Source organism: Psammomys obesus, unplaced genomic scaffold (assembly GCF_907164565.1).
Source record: "Psammomys obesus unplaced genomic scaffold, mPsaObe1.curated_primary_1811, whole genome shotgun sequence".
Classification (NCBI taxonomy): Eukaryota; Metazoa; Chordata; class Mammalia; order Rodentia; family Muridae; genus Psammomys; species Psammomys obesus.
The window spans coordinates 2,790,228-2,814,627 of record NW_026585698.1 but is presented as its reverse complement, the minus strand read 5'-3'; the positions used below and the strand labels follow the sequence as shown (position 1 = coordinate 2,814,627).

At 37.6% G+C, this 24,400-nt stretch overlaps 1 protein-coding gene across 6 annotated transcripts in view; it reads right to left on the bottom strand.

Moving 5' to 3' along the window:
• The window catches only part of Herc4 (HECT and RLD domain containing E3 ubiquitin protein ligase 4), a 70,025-nt gene that overhangs the window by 23,887 nt on the left and 21,738 nt on the right, over positions 1-24,400 (bottom strand). For 4 of the 6 annotated variants that reach the window (XM_055598909.1, XM_055598907.1, XM_055598908.1 and 1 more), the window contains 10 exons: positions 20,227-20,448; positions 18,745-18,836; positions 15,047-15,177; positions 7,784-7,944; positions 6,828-6,904; positions 6,417-6,541; positions 4,838-4,897; positions 4,342-4,453; positions 3,679-3,868; positions 2,160-2,332 (listed from right to left, as the gene is read on the bottom strand). In XM_055598909.1, the coding sequence (XP_055454884.1) occupies positions 2,160-2,332; positions 3,679-3,868; positions 4,342-4,453; positions 4,838-4,897; positions 6,417-6,541; positions 6,828-6,904; positions 7,784-7,944; positions 15,047-15,177; positions 18,745-18,836; positions 20,227-20,448 (1,343 nt within the window). Of the gene's footprint in view, positions 1-1,577; positions 1,664-2,159; positions 2,333-3,678; positions 3,869-4,341; positions 4,454-4,837; positions 4,898-6,416; positions 6,542-6,827; positions 6,905-7,783; positions 7,945-15,046; positions 15,178-18,744; positions 18,837-20,226; positions 20,449-24,400 lie in introns of all 6 variants that reach the window. The other 2 variants (XR_008719203.1, XM_055598911.1) reach the window with 2 other exon arrangements.

Genomic DNA, 24,400 nt, shown 5'->3' with positions numbered 1-24,400 from the left:
CAGCAGGGGTCTGAGAAGCAGATCTGAACTTCACTATTACTTTTCTCCCCGAACCTTTTTGTTTTTTTCAAGACAGTTTCTCTGTGTACCCTGGTTGTCCTGAAACTCAATATGTAGACCAGTCTGGCTTGAACTCAGATTTACCTGTTATACCTCCCAAGTGCTGAGATTAAAGGCACAGGCTACCACTGCATGGCTAGCTTAAGTTTTGTTTGTTTGTTGGAGGGGGGGATTTTCTTAATTTATAAAAAAAAACCAACTACACAAGTAAGTTTTTTTTAAATCCCTTTAAAAATAATAATATATACACGGTGTACACATGATTATATACAGAAGCTTCTAATGCTGGATACTGTTGGCATAAATATTAAGACTCCACCTCCATTCCCCCCTTCAAATAACAAGAAGGTGGATCCTTCAGGCATGGCTTCATCAATCCCAGCATCCAGGAGGCTAAGGCAGGAGGATCTAGTTTAAGGCCTGCTGGGGATGTATATACCATGAAATCCTAACCCCAAAACCAAAGGGTTAGACGTACCTCAGGTCAAGCATTTGCCTAGCATGTGTAGTTCAAGTAACAGACCTGGAGAGAAAGGGAGAAAAAACACACAAAAGCCCCCAAAATATTTGAGGAACACATACTCTGTTTTATAGACTTAAGTATTACCTAATTCTAAAACTTTTACCTTAAAAAACTGAAGATGGAATCTCAATAGGGCTCTCGATAGAAACTGAGGTTTCTGGGCTGGTAAGTCAGTTACTCAAGTCCTAGTTAGGACTATCAAAGTCCCTCTTCCCACCCTTTTCTTTGAGATAAGGTTATTCTCTGTAGTTCACAATGGCCTGCATTTTGGTGATCCTCCTGCTTCAGCTTTCCAGATTGCTGGAATTACAGGCATCCCTTTCTCTTGAGATAAAAGACCAGGCTAAGGAAAACCAGTATTCTTTAAGAGGAATAAAGATAAGCAGACAAGGAGTGAAAAAAAGATAATTATGTAGAAATAAGGTCCAGCTGAAGAAGGATGGTTCATACAATAGTAGGGAAAAAGTTCATCAGAGAAAAGAAAAACAAAATTGATTAATCACTTGAATCCTTGGCTATGACGTTAGAAGATCTTCACAACTTCAGTATGGTGCACAATCAGGCCCTGATATGCTGCAAGAAAGTCTTGTTCTGGGGAATGACCTGTTTTCTTGGAAAGAAATTGCTATCATCTCTTTAATTGTAGCAACAAGAAGAGGGATTAACTGCCTAAGAAACTTGGACATACTAAATACAAAAGGAAAAAGAATTCAGGAAGTTAAGTAGTGGAGAAAAACACCCAGGAGCTTCACTAAAAATAAAAAAAGCAAAATAAATGATCCACAGGGACTCTTTGATACAGAGAATATCTATCTCCTGTGTTCCCTTTACTGTTTACTTTAGTACTGAGCAAGAAGAGGCTGAAAGCATAAAGAAGCTGTATGGAAAAGATACTATACTCATATGGACTATGAACACATGCTTCTCCCTTAGGTCATGTCTCATCTAAGTAGCAACTCAAGAATACCAAATGGCATAACAGAGATATACCTACCAACTGTCAGGGATGACTCAATCCATCTTTAATGAGACAGCTGAGACTCTATTTCTTCTACAGTGTAAAGTGTACTATTTCTTACACTGGGAAAAAGGGCAGGAAAGAACAATAGGCAAATTAATGAATTATATATAGTTTCATTTTCAAATTAGTCATTTGTTTCAAATGAAACATTCTACTTTGATTGAGGCCATTAGTACCTGATACCAAAAGATTAAGTTTAAATGTTCATTATTACAAGGGCCCAGTCACTTTCATATGATAACCACTTATAACTAAAAATAATGTATCATTAAATTAACACATTAGGTTCTTTACAAGAAAACATAAGAATTCTAATTCATTAATGTGCTATTGTTCTGCCCAACTGTAGGCTATAGATGCCTAACAAAGTCAAGTAAATCCAAAACTACAAAAGTATAGGTTATTACTTCTTGTAAAGGAAATTATGAGAAACTACAAATAACTTCCAAATTTAATATATACTTTTATGCCATTCTATTATTAATGTTAAAATGAACATTATCAATCTGTTAGTAGGAATGGGGAAAGAGAAAAATAAAGGACTAATGGACATACCCTATGTAATATTTCTAAAACCTTTAATGCAGTATGAAGAAAACTGTTGAAAATTCTTCTTTCAGAAGGGGGAATGCCGATCTTGTAGAGTTTCAAAAGATGTACCACAACTTCCTTAAAAAGTTCTACTATCTTGAGGAATAGTGGAGGTTCAAGTACTGACCACCAGTTTTCTGTTATTAAAGGGTGAACATGCAAATAAAATGAATAAAAAAAAAATCAGAATTAAAAAAAACATACTAACTTATCTTCTAGAGCAGTGGTTCTTACCCCTTTGAACATTTCAGGAAGATGAATATAGCAATAATTTATATAACATCTCTAGGGCTTACAAATAACTTTCCTCACAAGATAAAAGATACTGTTCTTAAAAATCTCTCAAAAGTAAAAATAAAGTATGAAAGCCTACTGAATTCACATTCTTGGTATCTTAAATTATATTTAAATTCATAAATTATAATTAAAATTCATCGAAACACCTAATATTAAAATCAGTTATTAAGATGTTTTAGTATCAGAATTATTTTTTCAATAAAATACACCTTAAAATTATATTGTTCAAGTATTTAAAAATCCAGGTTTTATTTTCCAACCTAATATATTAAGACTGGAATATTGTGAAGTAACATCTTTACAAACCTAAGAAACTGGGAACTCAAAAACAGGAACTTAACGTGAAGCTGTAACCCGTACTGCCTTATTCACGTTTATTATTTACACAGTTTCTAACTAAAAACACCGCAATCATATGTAATGAGGCAGGAAGAATGTGAAACATTGTAAAGTGCGGAAGCAGCACCTGGCTTTTTCTAAACTGGCTCACTCTTTCAGATCCCATTCATTGCTTTTTCCACTCACCCTCAGCCTTAAAGTTCTTGTAGTGATTTTATTACTTCAATATATTTCAGTTCCACATACCTAGCAAACTTAGAAAGCAAAACACTGGATCAACCATAGCAAGCCAAGTATAAAGGCCAGGAGTTAGAGATGGATCCACACCATTAGAAGGATAAAGGTGAGCAAAGTTTAGACTAAAATACAGAGCAAAACAGAAACCGAACTGTGAACTCAGGATTCTTGTGCATAAGCAGAGAAACAAAATTAAACAAAAGGAAATTAGCAAGGGAAGGAACTAAGAGAAAAAAAGGTTGATATTGGGGCTCAAACATGATTTAAAACCAATGTTATTCAGTTTCAATGGTTCTTCTTAGTTCTTTAACAGCAAAGTCACTCAAGGCAATGAGGGAAAAAATATGGGTAAGTTTTTAATTTTTCTTGATACTATCTCTGTGTTATACTGGATTAAAATTCTATATTTAACATAATTTTCCTTCAGTAACTTCAACAATTAGAATCAAACACCCAGTGGGGGAAAAGCCAATAAAATAGAAAAATATTTTCCATCTAGAAAAATGTCAAATAAGCAAGACAGTAAAATTTCAAACTGCAAACTAAAGAACTCATTAGCACTTTCACTTAAAAAGAAAACATTTCAGAAGAGAAATACTAAAATTCTTACCGAGTACTTTCAATGGTGCCTTTTCTAGATTCACAAGAGCTGTGCCAAAGGGAATTGCTATTGTTGTGAAATTGTTGCAGTCACTCATCAGGGGACATTCTGGCAGAGTAAGATAAAACCTCAAAGCTTCAACATCAGGTAAGGAGCTAGTCAGTTTAGGGATAAGATTCTTTTCCAAACTAGCTGCCACCTATATTTTGATAAAAAGCAAAACCTACTTCATTTAAAATGAACGTACTTCACACAGATGCATATACACACACATGCACACATAACAAGAAAAAAAATTAAGTACAACAAACAAAAAAGAAGACATTTTTAAATGATGTGTGTTGGAGCACAGTGAAACTACTGTCTACGCATTGTTAAAAATTTTCAAAACACCTTATTGCAACAGCAATTTAAGCTCTCCACCACAGTGGCTAATACAGCTATTAACAGAATTAACCAAAACTCTTAAGTATTTAGAGCCTACTACAAACATCTGAAAAGATTTATGTATCGTTAACATCTAAACTGTAACTGCTTTAAAATAAAAACTTTTAACTTTTTTATCATATAGCATAAATCTATGAAATATGAGGTCAATTAGGTTGCAAACATAAAATAGCTTGTAAAAATCCAGCAGCTACATAGTAAATATACAATCACGTAAAAACAAACCTGCTGAGATATTTGAGGATGATCAGGTTGTATAAGTTTGTGGAATAAGAGTCTAGCAGCATTCATATCAACCCCTGAAAATTTGGTACCTGTTCTATAGTGATCATCATTGCTAAAAAAAAGAAAAGAGAGGGAAAAGTTAGAGAGGGAAAAGTTATTTTCTTCAGTGTTGTAGCCATTCTACTGCCCAGGCTCTAGTAAATAATCCCCCACCTATGCTCATACAACTAACCACTAATAAACGCAACGGGCAGCACACAAACACACAAAGGAGGACAGGGACGTACAGGGACTTATTGGGAAAAAGGGGTTCAGTGTGAGCGGGAAGGAAAATGAGGGGTTATATCATCAAAACACATTATGTGTACGTGGGTGTGTGCTGAAGTTTTTTAAAATAGAAAAAAAACAATTAAAATAGTATTTTCATTTCTTAAATATATAGAGTTTTACAACAATACATTTGAAAGGTTCAGTCACTCAAGGAATTGCCACTTACCTAACAGCTAAAAAACTTCCATTCAGGCAACCAGATGAAGAAAATGTTCCATCTATCTCACTAGAAATAAAATAAATGAGACAAATAACTATTTGCCTTTTGTTTTTAATAAAAATGTAAATGACAATTTAGACCTAGGTATGGTGGCTCATGAGTAGAATCTGATCATTTGAGGCAGGAGAAGCTACAGCCTGAGGGCAACCTAGGCTTATACAGTTAAGACTGTCCTCCATTTTAAAAAGAAGATGGGGCCTGAGATGAGTTAGTAACTGTTTGCTATGCAAGCAGGAAGACTCAGGTTCGAGCCCCAGGATCTATGTGTGGCAATGTGTGCTTTAATACTAGAGCTGGGGAGGTAGAGACAAGAAGATCCCCAAGGCCCAAGAGCCATCTAGTCTAGCCTAATCACAGCAATGTCTAGGTTTACTAAAGGTCTTGGTCTCAAACAAACAAAACAAAAGGCTGAGGAAGACTTTCAGTGTTAAGCAATGGCCTTTATACATTCTCCCAAACATGTATCTGTACACATACACATGAACATGCATGCATGTGTATGCGCGCACACACACTTAATGCTACAGAGTACTTCCAAGCTAAAGTAATCAGAATTATGTAAATTACTCAAGACTGATTACACAACACTAGACAATGCCATTAATTGTTCGACTTAAGCTTAAATGCATTCATCTTCAGCAGCCACTATGTCAGCTTGGTTGGTAGTGTCTGCAGCAGGAGTGTGAAGTGACCTTGGATTCCCCAGTACTCACATAAAAAGGCTGGGTGTGGTATGTGCCTGTTAAGTTCAGTGGCGGAAAAATTAGTACAAGGGTATCCCACGACTATGAGCCCAAGGCCACGTCTCACTCAAAAAAAGTGGTGAGTGGTGGGGGAACACCCAACATAGACCCACCGCTTCCACTTGAACAAGGGAATGCACATCTGCAGACATCTGTGCACACACCCACAAAACACACACACAAGCCTCTCCACTACAAAAGAAAACTTTAAGAAGATTTTAAAAACATCCATCCATCAGACAAGGTTTCACTATGTAGCTTTGACTGGCCTAGAATTTGCTATGCAAACCAGGCTGTCCCTGACCTCACAGAGAACCATCTGGCTCCGACTACAAAGGGCTGGGAATAAAGGCATGAACCAACAAACCAGGCACCATCTTCAAATAATCTTTACATGAACGGAAAAGAACTCACTTTTGCCAACTGTCCTCTGGCCACCACATGAATACAGCAGCATGTGTGCACTTACATACATACATGCAAAATAAATCATCTCTTTAAAAAAGGAGCACTAAGGCAACAGAAAAACACAGTTAAACAGAGTCTGAAAATGCCTCTGTTCCACACTGTACCATCAGCCAATTTTACATGTATGAAAGAACTAATGCTTTTAAGTGAGATCTTAAAAACACTCACTATGGAAACTCTAAGTACTTAATTTTTTATATATATAAATCATGAAGAGAATGACAGTCAATAATATTGAAATGAAAATTCTCAACAAAGGCTGCTCTATTCCATAGGTTTGAAGTTGTGTATGTACGAGTAGATTGTTTCCATACTTGGCTATCTCCACAGGAAACCTTCCAGAGGGGTAGCTGAGCCACTTCTGAATCAGAGCTTCATTCACCGTCCAGATCTGCTTTGAAGGGTCAGGGCATCTAAAGTCATCTGGTGGTCCACAGCTCTACATGTTAAATTAAAGAGGAAGAAATGCTACTTACAATACAAAATCAATAACCTGTATTGTTTTATCTATTTGTTTGTTTTTTGTTAAAGATAGAAGTCAGTTTCTCCTAAATAACAGAAACAAAAACTTTGAGAAACAGCTTTGAGAAATAAATTGTTTTGTAGACTTGAGGATAGAAAAAATTAACAAAGACAACTTGCAACATACAGAAGAGGGAGGTAGGTTTCTAAAATTATGCCAACTTATCTTAGCTAACTAATTATTTGTATGATTATATTAGTACCTGAGGACTAGAGTAATGTGAAAAGCTTTGATCTCCACCTGAGAAAATTCTTTTGATACAGAAACATTCTTCAGAATCTACAATGAAACAAAATGTAAAACATTAGATTCCACGATTTAAATTTTCCAGAACATCAAATTTTTCCATAGGGATTGTCAATCATCTAACTAGGCTTCCCTCCCATTCATTCCATAGGAAAGTAGGTTTCATTTGCCCTAGACCACAATGATTGTACCAGTTCAAAAAAGATTTTCTTTCAAAAGTCACAAGATGTAACTCAGTAGTAGACCCTTTCTTACTTTACTCAGCCTGCTTTCTTACAGAACCCAGAACCATCAGCCCTGGGATGGCACCAACCACAGTGGGCTGGGTTTAATTAAGAAAATGCCCTTTACAAGGCTTGCCTTACAGCTGGATCTCATGGAGCATGCATTTCTTCAACTGAGTATCCTTCCTCTCTGATGACTCTTGCCTGTGCCAAGTTGACACAAAACGAGCCAGTACACCTGTTTAAATGGCTATACAGTTTTAGTTTTGCAAAATGAAAAGATGTCTAGAGAGTGGCTACAAACAATGTAATTACACAACTGCTTAATTTGGAAACAATTTAATTCGCAAATTTTGTATCACATACATTCCTCAATTCAAACCACCCCTTTTACTGGCATCCAAGTTTCCGTATTACCGACCCAACAAAAACATTTTTATTATTTTATCCAGATGCATATGGATGTAGATATATGCAACATAAACACATGCATTTTTGGGTCCTGCCACGAGCCCAGGCCACACAAACTCAATGTTCCTCTTATTAACACCATCCTGGTAATTCAGTATTTTATCTTAACAATGCATCTTAAGAGTTCCTGTAAACACAGAAGCCTTCATAACATAAGACCAACATTTTGGTAAGAGCTTTAATATATGTAGCACAGGTTAACCACACTGGCACTTACCAGTATCTTGTAGACATTGTCCACTATAGGAAAACCAATTTCCTTTTACAGTGAAGGGGCTTTTTCTGTTGCTTGTTGAACCAGTTCCTAACTGCCCATTACCACCAAGACCAAAGGAGTAAATTCGTCCTGAAGAAGGAACAAATGCAGAGGTATGCTGCCTAAAATAAAATGATAGAAAACTTCTGACTTAAGGTTAAATTCCAAAGGACACACTTAGAAAACTAAAAATTTACTTAACATAATCCTTCTCTTAAAAACTAAACTGGAGCTGGAAGAAGGCTCAGCACTTGCTCTTTAAGCATGGGGATATGATCAGAATGCCCAGGTGTTTACATGGCTGTGGGTGCTTGCAAACTGAGCATGAGGAGTAGGGACATACAGGTTGATCCTATGCTTTTACAGAACATCCAGTATTGCTGAAATAGTGAACTTCCAGCTCAGTGAGAGTCCCTACACCTAAGGGCAATAACGTACAGTGTCAGACAAGGACACCCAAAGGTCTGTTCTAGCCTCTGAATTTGTGCCCACATATACAAGCAATAAAACTCAAATCATCTTAAAAAATACACCAAGAGCAACATTAACACCTAGGAATGGGGCTTGGATATGACTCAATGACAGAGGGCTTGCCTAGCACAGGTAAGAGCTTGGAATCAATCACTAGCACTGGAAACAAACATACAAAAAATAAAACTAGGAATAAGAGAATTTGTTTAATTGGATAAAGATTACTTACAAAAATAGCTGGGCACTTCGGTGCATGCTTTTGATGGCAGCAAGTGGGAGGCAAAGGCAGGTAGATCTTTGTGAATTTAAGGACAGCCTGGTCTACACAGAGTTTTCTTGTAGCCAAAGCTACAAGGAGAAAACCTGTCTCAAAAAAACAAGACCAAACAAAAACAAAAACCTAAAAACCTAAAAAAAAAAAAAAAAAAAAAAAATCTATGGCAGATAAAATACTTAGTTGTGAAATACTGAGTTTCCCCACAAAGAAATGGGAAATGTCCTGATCATCAGTACTTTAATGAACATCATGCTCCAATATTAGCTAATACATTAAGACAACTATAGAAATAACACGCATAACAAACAGAAATAACAAAGCTGCAGATACAACTCCATACATAAATCAACGTACATAAATACAACTATGCACATAAAAGTTTAACGAGGCAGCATTTTAAAGTAGCAATGTATGGGCTGGAGAGATGGCTCAGTGGTCAAGAGCACTGACTGCTCTTCCAGAGGTCCTGACTTCAATTCCCAGCAACTACATGGTGGCTCACAGCTATCTGTAATGGGATCTGATTTTCTCTTCTGGTATGTGTGAAGACAGAGCACTCATTAAATATTTATACACATACATATGTAAAGTAGCAATGTAAGTATGTCATTTATGACAACAGTGTCAAGACAAAGCAAGAAAGTGAAATTTTCAAACATGGAACTAAAAGATTGCACTGGCAGAATGTAATACAACTACTGTTTGCCTTAAATAATCAAATTGCCAAGTGTGATGGTGCACATCTTTAGTTTTGGCACTTGGGAATCAGAACCCTGATTTTTGGTTTTTTTTTTTTTTTTTGGCTTTTTAAAACTAATTTTTACCATTTTTTTAAATTAAAAATTATTTTTATTAATTATTCACTTTGTATCCCACCTGTAGCCCCCTCCCGTTAGAGCCCTGTTTAACACTACACACAAGAGTTACAGGACAGCCAGAGCAACAGAGTGAGACCCTGCCTTAAAACAAAACAACTTTTAAAAGAATCTTAAAAGAAATTTAAAAAGAATCAAGTATGAGCTAGGTTGACTGAGAAAGACAATTCAAACTACTAAAACCCAGAAATGAAAGTAGAAGGCTAGGTGTGGTGGCACTTTTACAATGCCAGCACTTAGGAGACAGAAAACAGGATTTTAAGTTTTAGGCCAGTCAGAGCTACATAGTGAGACCTTATCAAAACAAAGTCCCAAGTAAACTGAATTCAACATTGTACTAAAATAAAATGTACTATGAACAAGTATGATTTTTTTTCCTGTGGCCCAGAATATAGAAAGTGATCAATGCACATAACTACTTAATAAAATGAGAGAAAAACAACCCCCTAAAGACATGATCATCCAATTTGACACAGGGAGAAAAAAAAAGATCTGATGAACTTAAAAAAAGACTTGACAATATGAAAAGACAAAATAGCGTAAGGAAAGCCAAAAAGGAAAAACCAACATTGAATGACATATTCAATGGTAAAAAAATTACAAAGTAAAATGTCTTCTTTCTACCACTTTTATTCAACACAGTCCTGTACCTCCTAGCCATGACAGTTTGGCAAGAATAAAAAATAAAATGTATTCACATTGAAAATAGAGGAAGTCATATCTATAAGCACACAGCATTATTGTATACGTACAGCATCCTAAAGTACCCAGCAAAACCCTGCTAGAAAAATTATTGGGACAGTCGAGGGTGACACACACCTTTGATCCTAGCACTTGGGAGGCAGAGGCAGGAGGATTTCTGAGTTCCAGGCCAGCCTGGTATACAGTGGAGAACTGCTTTGTTATTCAAAAAACAAGTTCTCACCCTGGCCTTCACTTTGAGACAGAGAAAAGAGGAATTTTCGTCAAGTTCCTTAAAACTTGTTCCAAGTTCCTCAAAGCTTGTTTGTGTGACCTTGGACCATATCTACTATAGGAAAGTATTTTAGGAAAGAAGTCTGGCAGTTCCCCGAACTTTTCTTTTGGTATTGATGTGATTTGTTTTTGTTTTGCCTATAAAAAAATGAATCATGGAATAAACCCATGCTGCAGTCTAACTGACAGCCCTCTCAAGCTGATCCTGTGTGTAGTGTGATTTGTTTTAGTTATTTTAATCCTCACTCCTCACTCAGGTACTCTTCAACTCTGCCAGTGGGCTCCGCCGTCTACAAAATAAGTTCTGGAACAGCCAAGGCTAATCAGAAAAACTCTATCTCAAGAAAAATAAAAAAATAATAAAAAAAGAAAACAAAACAAAACAAACAAAAAAAAAAACCAAACAAACGAAACATAAAGCAAACAAAAAGTAACAATAAAAAGTATTGAAAGCAACAGAGTAAGAGCTTAAATGGAAGAAGACTATGCAAGCATGAGAACTTCAGTTCAGATCCCCAGAACTCATATAAAGAAGCCAAGTACAGCAATGTGTGCCTGGATGCCTATAAACTCAGAACTAGGGTACACAGGCAGGAAAACCACAAGGGCCTTGCTAGCAAGCCAGTCAAGCCAACTAGGAAATTCCAGGTTCAGAGAGGAAGACTGTCTCAAAAAATAAGGTGAAGGAGACTAAGGAAAACGTCTCCGGCCTCCATGCAAGTTAGACACCCACACAAACACATAAAAAACAAAAACAAAACAAACTAATACATAAATGAAAAGCTAATCTATGCTCAAGGACTGGCTCAAAAGATTATCAATTAGAATATCAATCTTAACCGAATTAAAGTAAAATTATACACATATTCTATGTAATCTCTATAACAATCCAAGCAATGCATTTTTCAGAAACAGACACAATCATTCTAAAACTCATTAGGAACTCCTACCGAATCTCAAGGGATGTGAAACACTTAATACAATTTTTCAAAAAATACTTTATTTTATGCATATGATAGTTTTGCTTGCATGTATATACAAGTGCCAAGTGCATGCTGTACCCAGAAAGGGCAGAAGGGGGAATCTGATCCCCTGCAACTGGAGCTGCTGAACTGGTGCTGCTGACTTCTGCTTGAGGCCAGCCAAAAGTGCACAGCAAGACTGTCTTAAGAACAGAAAAACAAGACTGGTGGGCTCATACCTCAGGACTTTGAAACAATTGTTGAAGGTTGGTCTGATGCTGGTCCTCAAGATCTGATTAAACCTATCCTTGCCGTATAAACCTATCCCTGTTGTGTAAACCTGCCTAAGACACATACTGACTGACTGATTAAACAGCCTGTATCTGGGCAGGGCAGAATGGGGTAGGCATGGCTAGGTTGTCAGGCTTCTGGAGAATCACGGGAGACAGAAAGGATAGGAAGAAAGGAGGAAGGAGGGTACCAAGATAGGTTAGCAGAGGGGAAAACAAAACAAAACACAACACAACACAACACAACACGTGGGCTGAGAGGAAGGACTCCAATAATGGTGTGAAAAGGCCCAGACAAAGAATATAAGCAAGAAACATGGGATTATGGGTGGAAAGTAGACCAGATGAGGAGGATTAAGAAGGATGGATTTGGATGTGGGCTGGGAGATGAATGGTGAGGTTACTGAAGCAGCTTAGGTGAAATATTTGCCTGGCCCAACGTAAATAAGACAATTATAAAATCTAACAGGTGTCTGTGTCTCATTATCTGTGATAGCGGGTTAAATAATACTGCCATGATAATCTTACGGCTGACAATAAACATTATATAGCCCAACACTTTTTAATGTTTACAATACACAATACAAAGTTACAGTAGCTAAAACTGTAGTATCAGTACACAAATCAATGGGACAGACAGCCCAAATTAAGTCCTAAAGTGTAAGACCAAATACTTCTCGGCAAACATGTCAAAAATGATTAAATATAGAAAGAAAAGTCTTTTACACAAGTAATACTGGGAAAACTGGTAGGCTAGATGTAGAATAAACTTGCACATTTATTGACATATTTATTGAATACAAGAATTAACAATAGGCTGGGTGTAATGATGCACACAAGTAACTCTAGTATTTGGGAGACTGAAGAAGACTGCTCCAAGTTCAAGGTAAGTTGGCTACATGGTGAGTGCTAAGGCAGCCTGAGCTACAAACAAGATGTCTTAAAAACAAAGGCTACAGATGTAGTTCAGTGGCAAAACACTGTCTACTATGCACAATGTCCTGGTTCAATCCTTCAAAACAAAATAATATCCAAATATCTTAAGATCCAAACATCTTAAAGATCTAAAAGCTAGAACTTTAAAATTCTTGGAAGAAAACAGACAAAAAATAAACACACTGGATTGCACAATATCTTCTCAAGTACACCATAGTCACAGGCAACAGAAAGACAAACTAGACTTGATGACATTTCAATTGTATGTGTACCTAAACACACTATTAACCAGATACAATGGTTTGTGCCATTAATCACACCCAGCTATTAAGGAAGTTTGAGAGAACTAAGAATCATTTACATCCAGGGCTTTGAGTCCAACCTTGGCAGCACAGCAAGCTTCTCTCTCTTTGAATCTCAGGTACTATCTGTATCTTTTGACACAGGGTCTCTCACTAGCCTAGACTCACCAATTAGGCTAGACCCTGGTCAGCAAGCCCCAGGAATTCTACTGTCTCTCTCTCGTCATATCAAGTACATGTCACCATGCCCAACATTTTATAGGGGTTGTGGGGACTGAATTCAGGTCCTTATCCTTGTGCTAGCAAGGCAAGCACTTTACTACAGATAACCCCACCCCACAAAGTCCGGAATCCCATTTATTTCTCTCTTCCTTTCTTTTTTATCTTTAAACAAATTTTTATGTTTTTATTTTATGTATAAGGGTGTTTTTGCTTGTAGCTATGTCTACGCATCACATGAATGCCTGGTGTCCACAGAGGCAGAAAAGGGTGTTGGATCCCCTTGGAACTGAAGTTAGAAATGGTTGGAGATACCATATGCGCTAGTAATTGAACTTGGGTTCTCTAGAAAAGCACCAGCATTCTTAAGTGCTGAGCCATCGCTCCAGTTCCCAGGTCCCATTTGTTAAAAAAAATGTGTTCATCTGCATGCATACCTGGTACATGTGTGCAGTGATCAAGGAAGCCAGAAAAGTGCAACAGACTCCCTGAAACCGGAGTAACAGACAGTTGTAAGCTGCTGTGTGGGTGGTGCTGGGATTCAAATCCAGGACCTCTAGAAGGGTTGTCAGTGTTCTTTAACCACCGAGCCGTATCTCCAGCCTTCCCAATCAAATGTTATGAGTAATTTTTTTCATCCATATGCAGAACCCTATTCTGCCCTTACAATTATATTACATGGTGAAATAAAGCTAGCTACTTATTTGATAACAAAATTGCTTTGGAAAAAACACTGCATTTAAAAGTCTTCTGAAACCAACTACATGATCAAAAGCCAAAATCCAAAACTGCCCCCAAATGTCTGCCATGCGTTGTCTCACAGTCTTCCCGGAGATTATTTTCATCCATATTTTGGTTTTAGAAGAATAGCTCAGCATTTAAAGATAGCACTCCTGAATGTTGGCAAGGAAACATTATTTTGTGTAGCAAAGATCATGAGGCAGCACATGAAGGGCTCAGAGGTAAGTAATGACGCAGCATAAAGGCCCACCCGACATGAGCATATATAAATGGTTAATACTTGCAAGGGGAAAGAATTTTCTTCAGCCACCCACGGTTTGTCCATGTTCCTTTAAGAAACCAAAATTAAACTCATTGGTTCACCACTCAAGACTTAGATGGCAAAACTGTTTTTTTATGCCCTATCTAGAATGAGCACCTATATGGCAGTTCATAACTCTAACTCCAATTACAGGAGTCTGTTGTACTTTTCTGGCTTCCTTGATCACTGCACAAATGTACCAGATATACATGCAGATGAAGCACATTTACTTTAAACAAATGAGATGCTAGGGACTAGAGATTTAGTTCAGCACTTTCCACAACTTTCTGTAATTCCATTTCTAGGGGATCTGACTCCCTCACACAAATATACATGGAGGCAGAACACCAATGTAAATATAATAATAAGAGGAAAAAAATTTTAAAGATATAAGAAAATATCTGTAGACTATAGATAGAGACTAACATCACTAAGTAGTGGAGATAAACAATTCTAAGCAACAACATACACCTATCAGCAGGAAGGCTACCTCATAGAAAGCAGTGTTGGCAAATAAGAACACTTTGTAGAAGCATAAAATGATGCCATTACAATGGAAAATGATGCAGTTTCTAAGAAACTGAAGCAGAATCACCATAACATAGCTCTGTTAATACAACTCCTCAGTAGCTAATCAGACATTCAGAAGAAATATTTTACCTCAAAGTATTAGAACCCGAAGACAGTTTATTACAAAATCCTTTAAAAAAAAACACGGATTTTTTTTTTTTCCTTAGGCTGGGGAGGTAGGTGGTTGGTTTGAAACAGGGATCCCTATGGAGCCTCCCAAGTGCTACAATTACAAGTGTGTCATCACGCTCACCAGCTCAATAAGTAGACTAGAGACCAAAATCCTCTTCTTTACCACAGCTTACCTTCCACAAGCAATCTGAGTAACAATGCTTCCCATAAGTTCAAAAACTTTCCTGGGGTTTATTTCATGACTGGTAGAATTATGACCCAACTGGCCATAGCCTCCAGCTCCAAAGGTGAACACTCCACCTTCCTGCAACAACAAACAAAACAACTAACTTATGAGAAGCTCAACAAAAAACTAACGTTCAAAATATCAGCTGACTGTTAACACAGACCCGATGCTTTCTTTCCTAACTGTCTTAGAAATGAGATGATGGCTGACTAAAGAAGGTAAAAATGTCTTAAGACTGAGATAATTCAGTGTGCGGTAGTAGGGAACAAACCCACAGCTTAGTGCATGTTAGGAAAGCACTCTATCATTCAGGCTATATCTTCATACCTTCTTTTACTAAAACCTTTTTGTTTTCCGAGACAGGGTTTCTCTGTGTAGCCCTGGCTGTCCTAGAACTCACAGAGATCCACCTGCCTCTGCCTCCCAAGCACTGTGACTAAAGGTATGTGCCAACACCTACTGGCGAGGTATTTTTTAAATGTACTATTAATTGTGTGGGTGTACATGTTCACTGTCCTTAGAGGATAACTCTATAGAGTTGGTTCTCTCCTTTCACCTTTACTGGTGCTGGTGAATAAACTCAAATTGCCATGAATTCTTGGAAAGCACTTTAGCTGCTGGGCCATCTCACCAGTTTTTACCTTTTTTACTTTAAAGTAGAAACTCAATGAGATGTTAAGGTTGGCCCTGAACTTGTTTTTAGTTCAGGAAGGCCTTGAATTTATGGTTCTCCTGCTTCAGCATTTCAAGCAGTTGTGACTATAGGCTCTAACCACCAGGCAGGCTTTCACAGATTCTTTAGGTACTTAGTAAGGTGTTAAAACATTTAAATGTTCATCAAAGAAGTAATTATTGCTGAGATGGCGGTGCACACCTGAAATCTCAGCACTTGAGAAGAGACTGAAAAACTGCCTAATAGTCCAAAGAGCCGAGACTACATGAGACACCTCACCTACCAAACAATAACCTCCATTAAAACAACCAACCAAAGAGCCAGGAAATACTTAATTGCATTGCTTCAGAATATCATTATATTTTTTTAATTCAAAGGACACATTTCTAACCCTTTACAAAAACTTACAAATGCTATCTTTAGTTAGCAAGCTAGCTATGACTTGAAGATAGATAAATGCTCTGCCTAAATTTGAGTGCAATGTCTTCCCAGCAGGAAGATAATACAAGCTTTTCACGGAGATAGTGTCAAAAAATACAAAGATTAAAGAGTTCTACATAAAGAGTAGATATGTAAGCAGAGCACATAGATATGATTGTAAACATATACAGTTTCTACAAGAGATAATCTTTAAGGGTTGGAGAGATGGCTCAGTGGTTAGCTGCTCTTTCAAAGGACCCAGGTTTCATTCCCAGCACCCACAATGCACATGTCAATTGTCTGAAACTCCAGTTCCAGGGGATCCAACACTTTCACAAAGACATGCAGACAAAACACAAATGTACATGAAATAAAAATAAATAATTAAAAAGAGATAATCTCAATTTTTATTGTTAAAACTCATAAGTCAATTAGAGGCCATTTAAGACACAGTTTCTCTGTGTGGTCCTGGCTATCCTGGAATTCACCCTGCAGACCAGACTCACAGAGATTCACCTGCTTCTGCCCCCCACAAATGCTGAGATTAAAGACATGAGCCATCACCGCCCAGATGAGGCCATTTTTAAAAAGATATGATACTTAACAACCTGGCACAACCATGTATTTTTCAATTTGACATTTAACTTTAGTTATGTGTGTGCAATTTTACATCCTGCTTTCAATGCCTGACAACATAATTTTTATATATTATAGTATAAGGACACACTTTAAAAACTTTGTCTATTAAGTGCAGGGGACTGGAGATATAGCCTAGTTGGCATCTCTAACACTGTATGATGTGGGAAGGATGGTGCACACCTGTGATTCTAGCACGCAGAAGGTAGGAGGAGAAGGATCACAAGTTCAAGGTCATCTTCAACTACATTTGGAATTCAAAGGGAATCTGTAATTCCAGGACCAGGGAGACTGAGACTGATTATAAATTTGAAGACAGTGTTTAAAATAATAATAATAATTTTGAGTGAAGGAAAAAAACCGGTGCATAATTTTTTTTTCTTCCTTTTGTGGTCTTGTGCAAATTAGTACATATGCTTCATCTGAGCTCTATTTCCCAACCCAAAACAACTTTATGTTGTATGTTTTGCCTGCATATATGTAAGTTCACCTGTGAATGCAGACGCCAGATGGAGTCATGTGATCCCCTGAAAATGAAATTACAGATGGTTTGGGCTGCCAGGTGGGTGCCAAGAACCAAATCTTGGCACTCTGGAAAAGAAGTGAAACGCTTTTAACTGATAAACCATCTCTGCAGTTCCCAAAATTTTTATGACTAAAAATTAATTTCTGCCAGATACAGTGGTGTATGTCTTTAACTGCAACACTCAGAGGGTTCTAAGCCCAGCCAGCCAGGGCTACAGTGAGGGTTCTCCCTCTCTGTGTCACACACACACACACACACAAAATAAGCCTGTTTCTTTTTTGTTAATTGATTATATAAGACAAAATAATGACAATAATGGGGAGGGGGCATGGCCTATGCCACCAAATACGGCTTTCAATTTCTGAACTCAGTTCTGTGGCGCTTGGGATAGAACCCGGAAGACCCTGTATGTTGCGCAAGCACTCTACCAACTACTAAATCCCTAGCCCTTCTCAAACATCAATGTCTACTTTGGCCAAAGAACAATTTCCTAGATGTTAGGATGACAAATACAGTGTTTTTCCAGTAAAGCTTAGCTGTATTTTGTTTTTATATTGTAGAAGATCAAATTTGGTCATCACATAACTTCTTACTGAACTACACCCATTGTCTGAATATTTTCATTTTCACTTGCCATCTAGTCACCACAGAAATACTCCAGAAAATGAAAATAAATGTTAAAGTGACTGACAAGACTGTACCGAAAACACAATGTAATTAACTAGCATAATATTCAGCATACAGAAAACAGAAATTCAGCTGCTTCTTTTTATAAAATATTTATAAACCAAATGGAAGTTTAATGCAAATCAGGTAAAATGATAAAATACAAATGGGACTGATACACAGCATTGCAAGCCTGACGAACCAAAATGAAGTAATTTCATTAAAAGTATGTAATAATCCCAGCTACTCAGGAGGCTAACAGGATTAAAAACCTGAGGTCAGCCTGGATAATTTAGCAAGCTCCTATCTCAGGAGGGGCTGGAGATGAGGCTCAGTGGTAGAGAGGTGTCCTAGTCCACACAAGATACTGGGTTTTAATTTCTATTATGTATACCACAGACAAACAGACCTCCAAAAAGTGCTGAGCACAGTATGAAATGACTGCAAGCCCAGCATTCCCGAAGCTCAGAGAGAGGAGTGCCCATAGTTTTAAGGTGAGTCTGGAGAACATGATCATTCAAGCACTGCCGCAATCAAATGTGGCTGCATCAAAGCACACAGTTCATAGCTAAGCAAAACTAAACATTAATTACGGCAAGTTGTTTTCAAGAATAATTCAGGTCTTTTCCAGATCAACTATTTCTGACACAAACACTGTTCAAGTATAATGAAAATACCACAGAAGCACTCACTACTGCGAATAAGAAGTTTTACGCATACATACCTTGGTTAGTGCAGCAGTGTGGTCTTCTCCGCAACAAATATAAACTACTTTCTGAGACCTTAGTGATTTTAATAAATTAGGAACATACCGATCTGAAAATTCCAATAAAAGACGTTAATGATATCTTAAAACAAAAGTTCCTCTAAAATGTGCTTCCTTTATAGATTTCCAAATTCAGCATACAGACTAATTTTTACTACCAAAGATTTGTACAAAAAAAGGCCTATAAAATTGGGTTTCCAGGCCCTAGGATAAAGTAAGGATTCAAAGATGAGCATTCAACTACCCTTATGTCAGTGTGCACAGGGCTCAGCAATCTGGGACTTCAGTGTTTTCAGATTTTCTACATGTGCATCATTATTTATTCTGTCAGAGATCCTACTCAATAGCCTCTTTTATTTTCTGGTTTTTGTTTTTTTTTTTTTTTTTGGTGGCAGAACATATGAGTATTTTTAATGCAAATAAAAACTTTTATCTTGAGGGGCATAGGAGAAGGGGGAGGGAGGGTGGGATTGGGAGGAGATGGGGAGGGGGCTACAGCTGGAATACAAAGTGAACAAACTGTAACTAATAAAAAAAATGAAAAAAAAAACCCTTTTCTCTAACTCTATGAGTGAGTTATTTACTTATCATCACCAGTTATTATTAGGTTAGAAACTCTCAGGCATTAGAAATATTAGAACTTTACAAACTATGATATATATGACAGGTATATATGATATATATGTGACAGGCATAAAATGTCAGATAAAAGATTCTAACTTGTTTCAAAGTAATTTTTTAAAATTCAGAATGTTTATTTTCAAGACTATCAACAGAGTAAAAAGATGTTCAATCACAAATTAACAATGCAAATCATATATCCAACTTGAAACACATTAATTGAATAAATCATGTTAGCTTCCAAGAGTAAAATTTTTTTCACTACCAGGCTAACCCATTGCACATATGTTCTACCAGGAAGCTACCTAGGCAGCTTCTTTCCGTTAATGGTGGCCAATACTGAAGCAACGATTACCAACTTATTAGTAAACTGTCTCTCATGAAAATACTCAAGACTTGGACAGCATCCCATTCTTTTCCTTCAGTTCTGGGCTTAAGGCCACCGCCTCTGTGTGGCAGTCAAGCACTCCTCCTCGGCTATCCATAACTTTAGTCCAAGTGATCTAAAGAACATTTTTCTTTTTTGTGGGGAAGAGGTGCTGAGGATTGAACCCAGGGCCTTGTGCACACTAGGCGAGAGCTTTTCCACCAAGCCATATCTCCAGGCCTCAATAAACTTTCCAATTTATTATATGCTAATTTTTAGCCTTCCACATGATCCTCCCAAAATATTACCACATTAACATTTTGAATTAACATTTTCAGCTCCACTTCTATTAGTCCTGAGAAGATATACATTTGTCCAATGCTTTAAGAATCACTCATTCACCTCGGAAAACAATCTTTTAAAAAATATACTTAATTATAATGAGAACTTACCATTTTCATCATTAAGACCTAGCTGACCAAATTTGTTACGGCCCCATCCAAAGATAGCTCCAGAAAGGGTGAGTACAAAACTATGGGCTCCTCCTGCTGCAACTTGCATGAATGGAATTCCAAGCAAAGACTTAATCAGCTGTGGTGAAGTCTGCTTTTTACAGTCAATGCCTAGACCTAGTTGGCCATATTTATTTTGTCCCCAGCAGAAAACTTCACTTGCTGCAAGATAAAAATCTAAAATTACTTTACACACACAATATTATTTGAAGATGAACTACTCTCTGAGGACATTTTCTCATTAGATGAAAATATACATTTACTTAACAATGAAGATTGTTTCTTTATATGAAAACATAGCACTACATAAAAGAACATTCTTTATTAGCACACTTTTATGTATCTTCAATACAGTAGTAAAGAGTGATATAAACTAGGGATTTCCTTAAGCTCTACAACAGACTATGTCTCTCTCTTTTTTAGTAATTTATTTATTTGCATTTTTATGTGCATGGGGTGTATTGCCTGCGAGGGTGTCAGATCTTGGGAGTCACAGACAGTTGTGAGCCGCCATGCAGGTGCCGGGACTCCAACCCAGGTCCTCAGGATGCTCTTAACTGCTGCGCCGTCTCTCCAGCCCCTTACCACCTCTTTTTAACATTTATCTTTTACTCTAGCCTCTCCCCAAGAAGTACTCTTCTGCTCTCAAGGCTTCAGTTATCAACTACCATACCCAAATTTAAGCACTAAGAAACACCATGTAACCTACTACTTATCTGACACCTACACATGGATGGGTCAAAATCACTTCATATGGTTTCTACCATATTTCCAATCTCTGCACTTTTCTCATTCCAGTCTGACTCTTCACCAGAAGTCATATCCCAGGGTGTCACGTCCCTTTCTCGGGCACCATCAAATCTGAATCTATCAGTATCACCAAGTTACATACAGCATCCCCCAGGAAATAGATGTTTTTAGCCCTTCCTGGTTCCTTTAATCATTATCTCTACTTTTTGTTTTGATTCATCTGCTAGCAACTTGAGGTATTTTCTTTTCTTTTCTTTTTTGGTTTTTCAAGACAGTGTCTCTCTGTGTAGCCTTGGCTGTCTTGGACTCGCTTTATAGACCAGGCTGGCCTCAAACTCACAGAGATCTGCCTTCTCTGCCTCCCTGAGTACTAGGATTACAAGCGTGAGCCACAATGCCTGGCTCAGTTATCTTTTTATTAAAGTAACTAGCAATAATCTAATAAGCTCTGATAAATTTAAAAGTTCATACAATCAAATAGTACACATTTAAAAGCAAACATCCAGGCTGGAAAAATGGTCCAGCTGATATGTAGAAACAAGCTCCACAGGTCTCAGATTGGGCTGAGGGGGCCGTGGGAGCAGGAATAGGGACATGCTCTTGCAATCTCCAGCATTGGGGAAGAAAAGCCAGTAGCATCTCTCAGGCTCACTGGGTAGTCTGCTTATCCTAACTCATTTGCTGAGCTCCAGGCCAGTGAAACCCTGTCTCAAAAAAAAAAAAAAAAAAAAAAAAAAAAAAAAAAAAAAAAAAAAAAAAGGTGGGGAGCCCTATATGGCACCAGAGGCTATACGACACCCAAGACTGTCCTTTGGATCCAAACCTATGCATAAACAACTAACTAAATGAATACAGTTCAAGTAAATTTCTCTATAACCTATGAAATATTAGGTCCTTGACTCTTCTTCAAACATTTAGATATTTGCATAATGAGACAATGGCAGGTACATGTGGTGGCTAATACCTATAATCCCAGTCTTGAGAGGCTGAAGCAGAAAAACTGCTTCTACCCAGGCAGTGCACACCTTTAATCCCAGTGTTTGGGAGGCAGAAGTAGGTAGATGTCTGAGCTCAAAGCCAACTGATCTACAAAATGAGTTCCAGGACAACCAGGGCTACACAGAGAAATCTTTTCTGAAAAAACAAGAAACTAAAAAACAAAAAAGAAAAACTTGCTCCTAGTTCAAAAATAGCCTGGGCTACAGAGTATAACTGTGCTCAAAAACAAACAGCCAGGCAGTAGTGGCACACGGCTTTGATCCAAGCACTCAGGAGTCAGAGGCAGGTAGATCTCTGTGCATTCTCAAAACACCAAAAAAATAAACAAAACCAAAAAGGGAAGATTTGAGGGGGAAAAGTCGAGTGCTTTCTCACCTCTCTTTAAGAAGGCCTGTTGGTTTGTATGTGTGTGTTTAAACTTTCCTTACTCACTATACTCCAGCGACACTTACCTTTTTTTTGCACTCACGTGTTATGTTTTCACACTGCCCTAACCACCTACTAACTTTCTGTTCACTTCCTATCTAGTTTTCTTTATTGGATATCCTAGATTAAATCTCATTCCCATTAAGCTCTATAAACTGCAAACTTTTCTCCACAAGCCCTTTCATAGCACAGAAGCACACGCTATCTGTGTATAACCGCAAACTTTTCTCCACAGCCCTTTCACAGCACAGAAGCACACGCCATCTGTGTATGACCCTCTGAGGACCAGTGCTCACAGCACAGAAGCACACACTATCTGTGTATGACCCTCTGAGGACCAGTGCTCACAGCTTGTCACTGTGCACTATACACTCTGGTGTGCGCAGAGCAGACCAAATGCTCACAAAGCTTGTTAGGAGATTATCATACTACCTAAAGCCACCGGACACAAGAAAAATCAGAAACAGATGGAAAACTCTCAATTTATCATATTTTCTTAAAAAGACGTATTATGTACACAATGTTCTGTCGGCATGTACACCTGCATGACAGAAGGGGCACCAAGTTTGTGAGCCACCACATGGTCGCTGGGAATTGAAGTCAGGACCTCTGGAAGAGCAGCCAGAGCTCTCAACCTCTGAGCCATCTCTCCAGCCCCTACTTAATCAGTTTTTACGGAGCTAAAACTAAACGTTTTGTTCATATTAAGTAGACCCCTCCAGGTATCTACTAATACAGTGACAGAGACAAAAGAACATACTTTTTGAGATAGCCTAGGCTGACCTGGAACTTGTAGAAATCTTCCTGTTTCAGCTTCCCAAGTGCTGGGATTCTAGGAATGTACTACCACTGACAGGCTGAATTTATCTTTTTACTTTTAATTATGTATTTTTTATTCATGTGTATGTGTTCCTCTGCATATGCAAAAGGTGTTAGATCTTCTGGAATTGTGAGCTGCCTCATGAGTGCTGGGAACTGAGCTTAGATCCTTTGGAAGAGTAGGGAGTGTTCTTAAAACCACTGAGGCATTCTTCATGTTCTCTTAAAGTTTACCTTTTTAAAAACAGTAACACAAAAACGATGAGAGAGTATCTAATTTGTTTTTTAATCCTCAGCTGGCATATGAATAAGTTAAACTAAAAAGGAAGAAGGAAGGGAGGGAGGGAGGGAGGGAGGGAGGGAAAGAGAGAGAAAGAAAGAGAGAGAGAGAGAAAGAAAGAAAGGAAGGAAGAGGATATTTATCCTAAAAAGCTTAGATATAAAACTTAATAGCGCTGGAGGGATTGCTCAGCAGTTAAGAGCACTGGCTGCTCTTCCAAAGGACATGGGTTCAATTCTCTACACCCACATGGCATCTCATCACTGTAACTTCCAGCACATCACATACACACACAGAGAAGCAAGCATAATATCAATGAACAGAAAAATAAGTAAATCATTTTTAAAAAGGATTAATCATTAAAAAAAAATTAATGAGCTAGATGGAGGCCAAGCTTCCTCTGTTATGAAGCAATGACTTTTATTTAGTAATTAAGACATAACCCAATCTCAGGCCTATATACTAAACAAAAATTACATAATACACGCACAAAAAAAAGCAAATACCTAGTGAAATATATAATAAAGATGTATAAGGTATTTGCAGACTAAAGAAAACACTAGTACAGGGTGTAGTGGCACTGTTAGTCCTAGCACTTGGAAGGCAGAGACCAGCAAATCACTGCGCGTTCAAGGCCAGCTTGTCTACATGGTAGATTCAAAGATAGCCAGAGCTACACAGTAAAATCTTGTCTTGAATAAATCAAAAAGAATACAGAGGAGGAGGAGAAACTTAGGGAATTACACGGAGAAGTATCACATTCATGAACCGAAGAGACTTAACCCTATAAAGATAATCCTGAAACTGATTTATAAACAACATAAACTCTAAAATACTTCA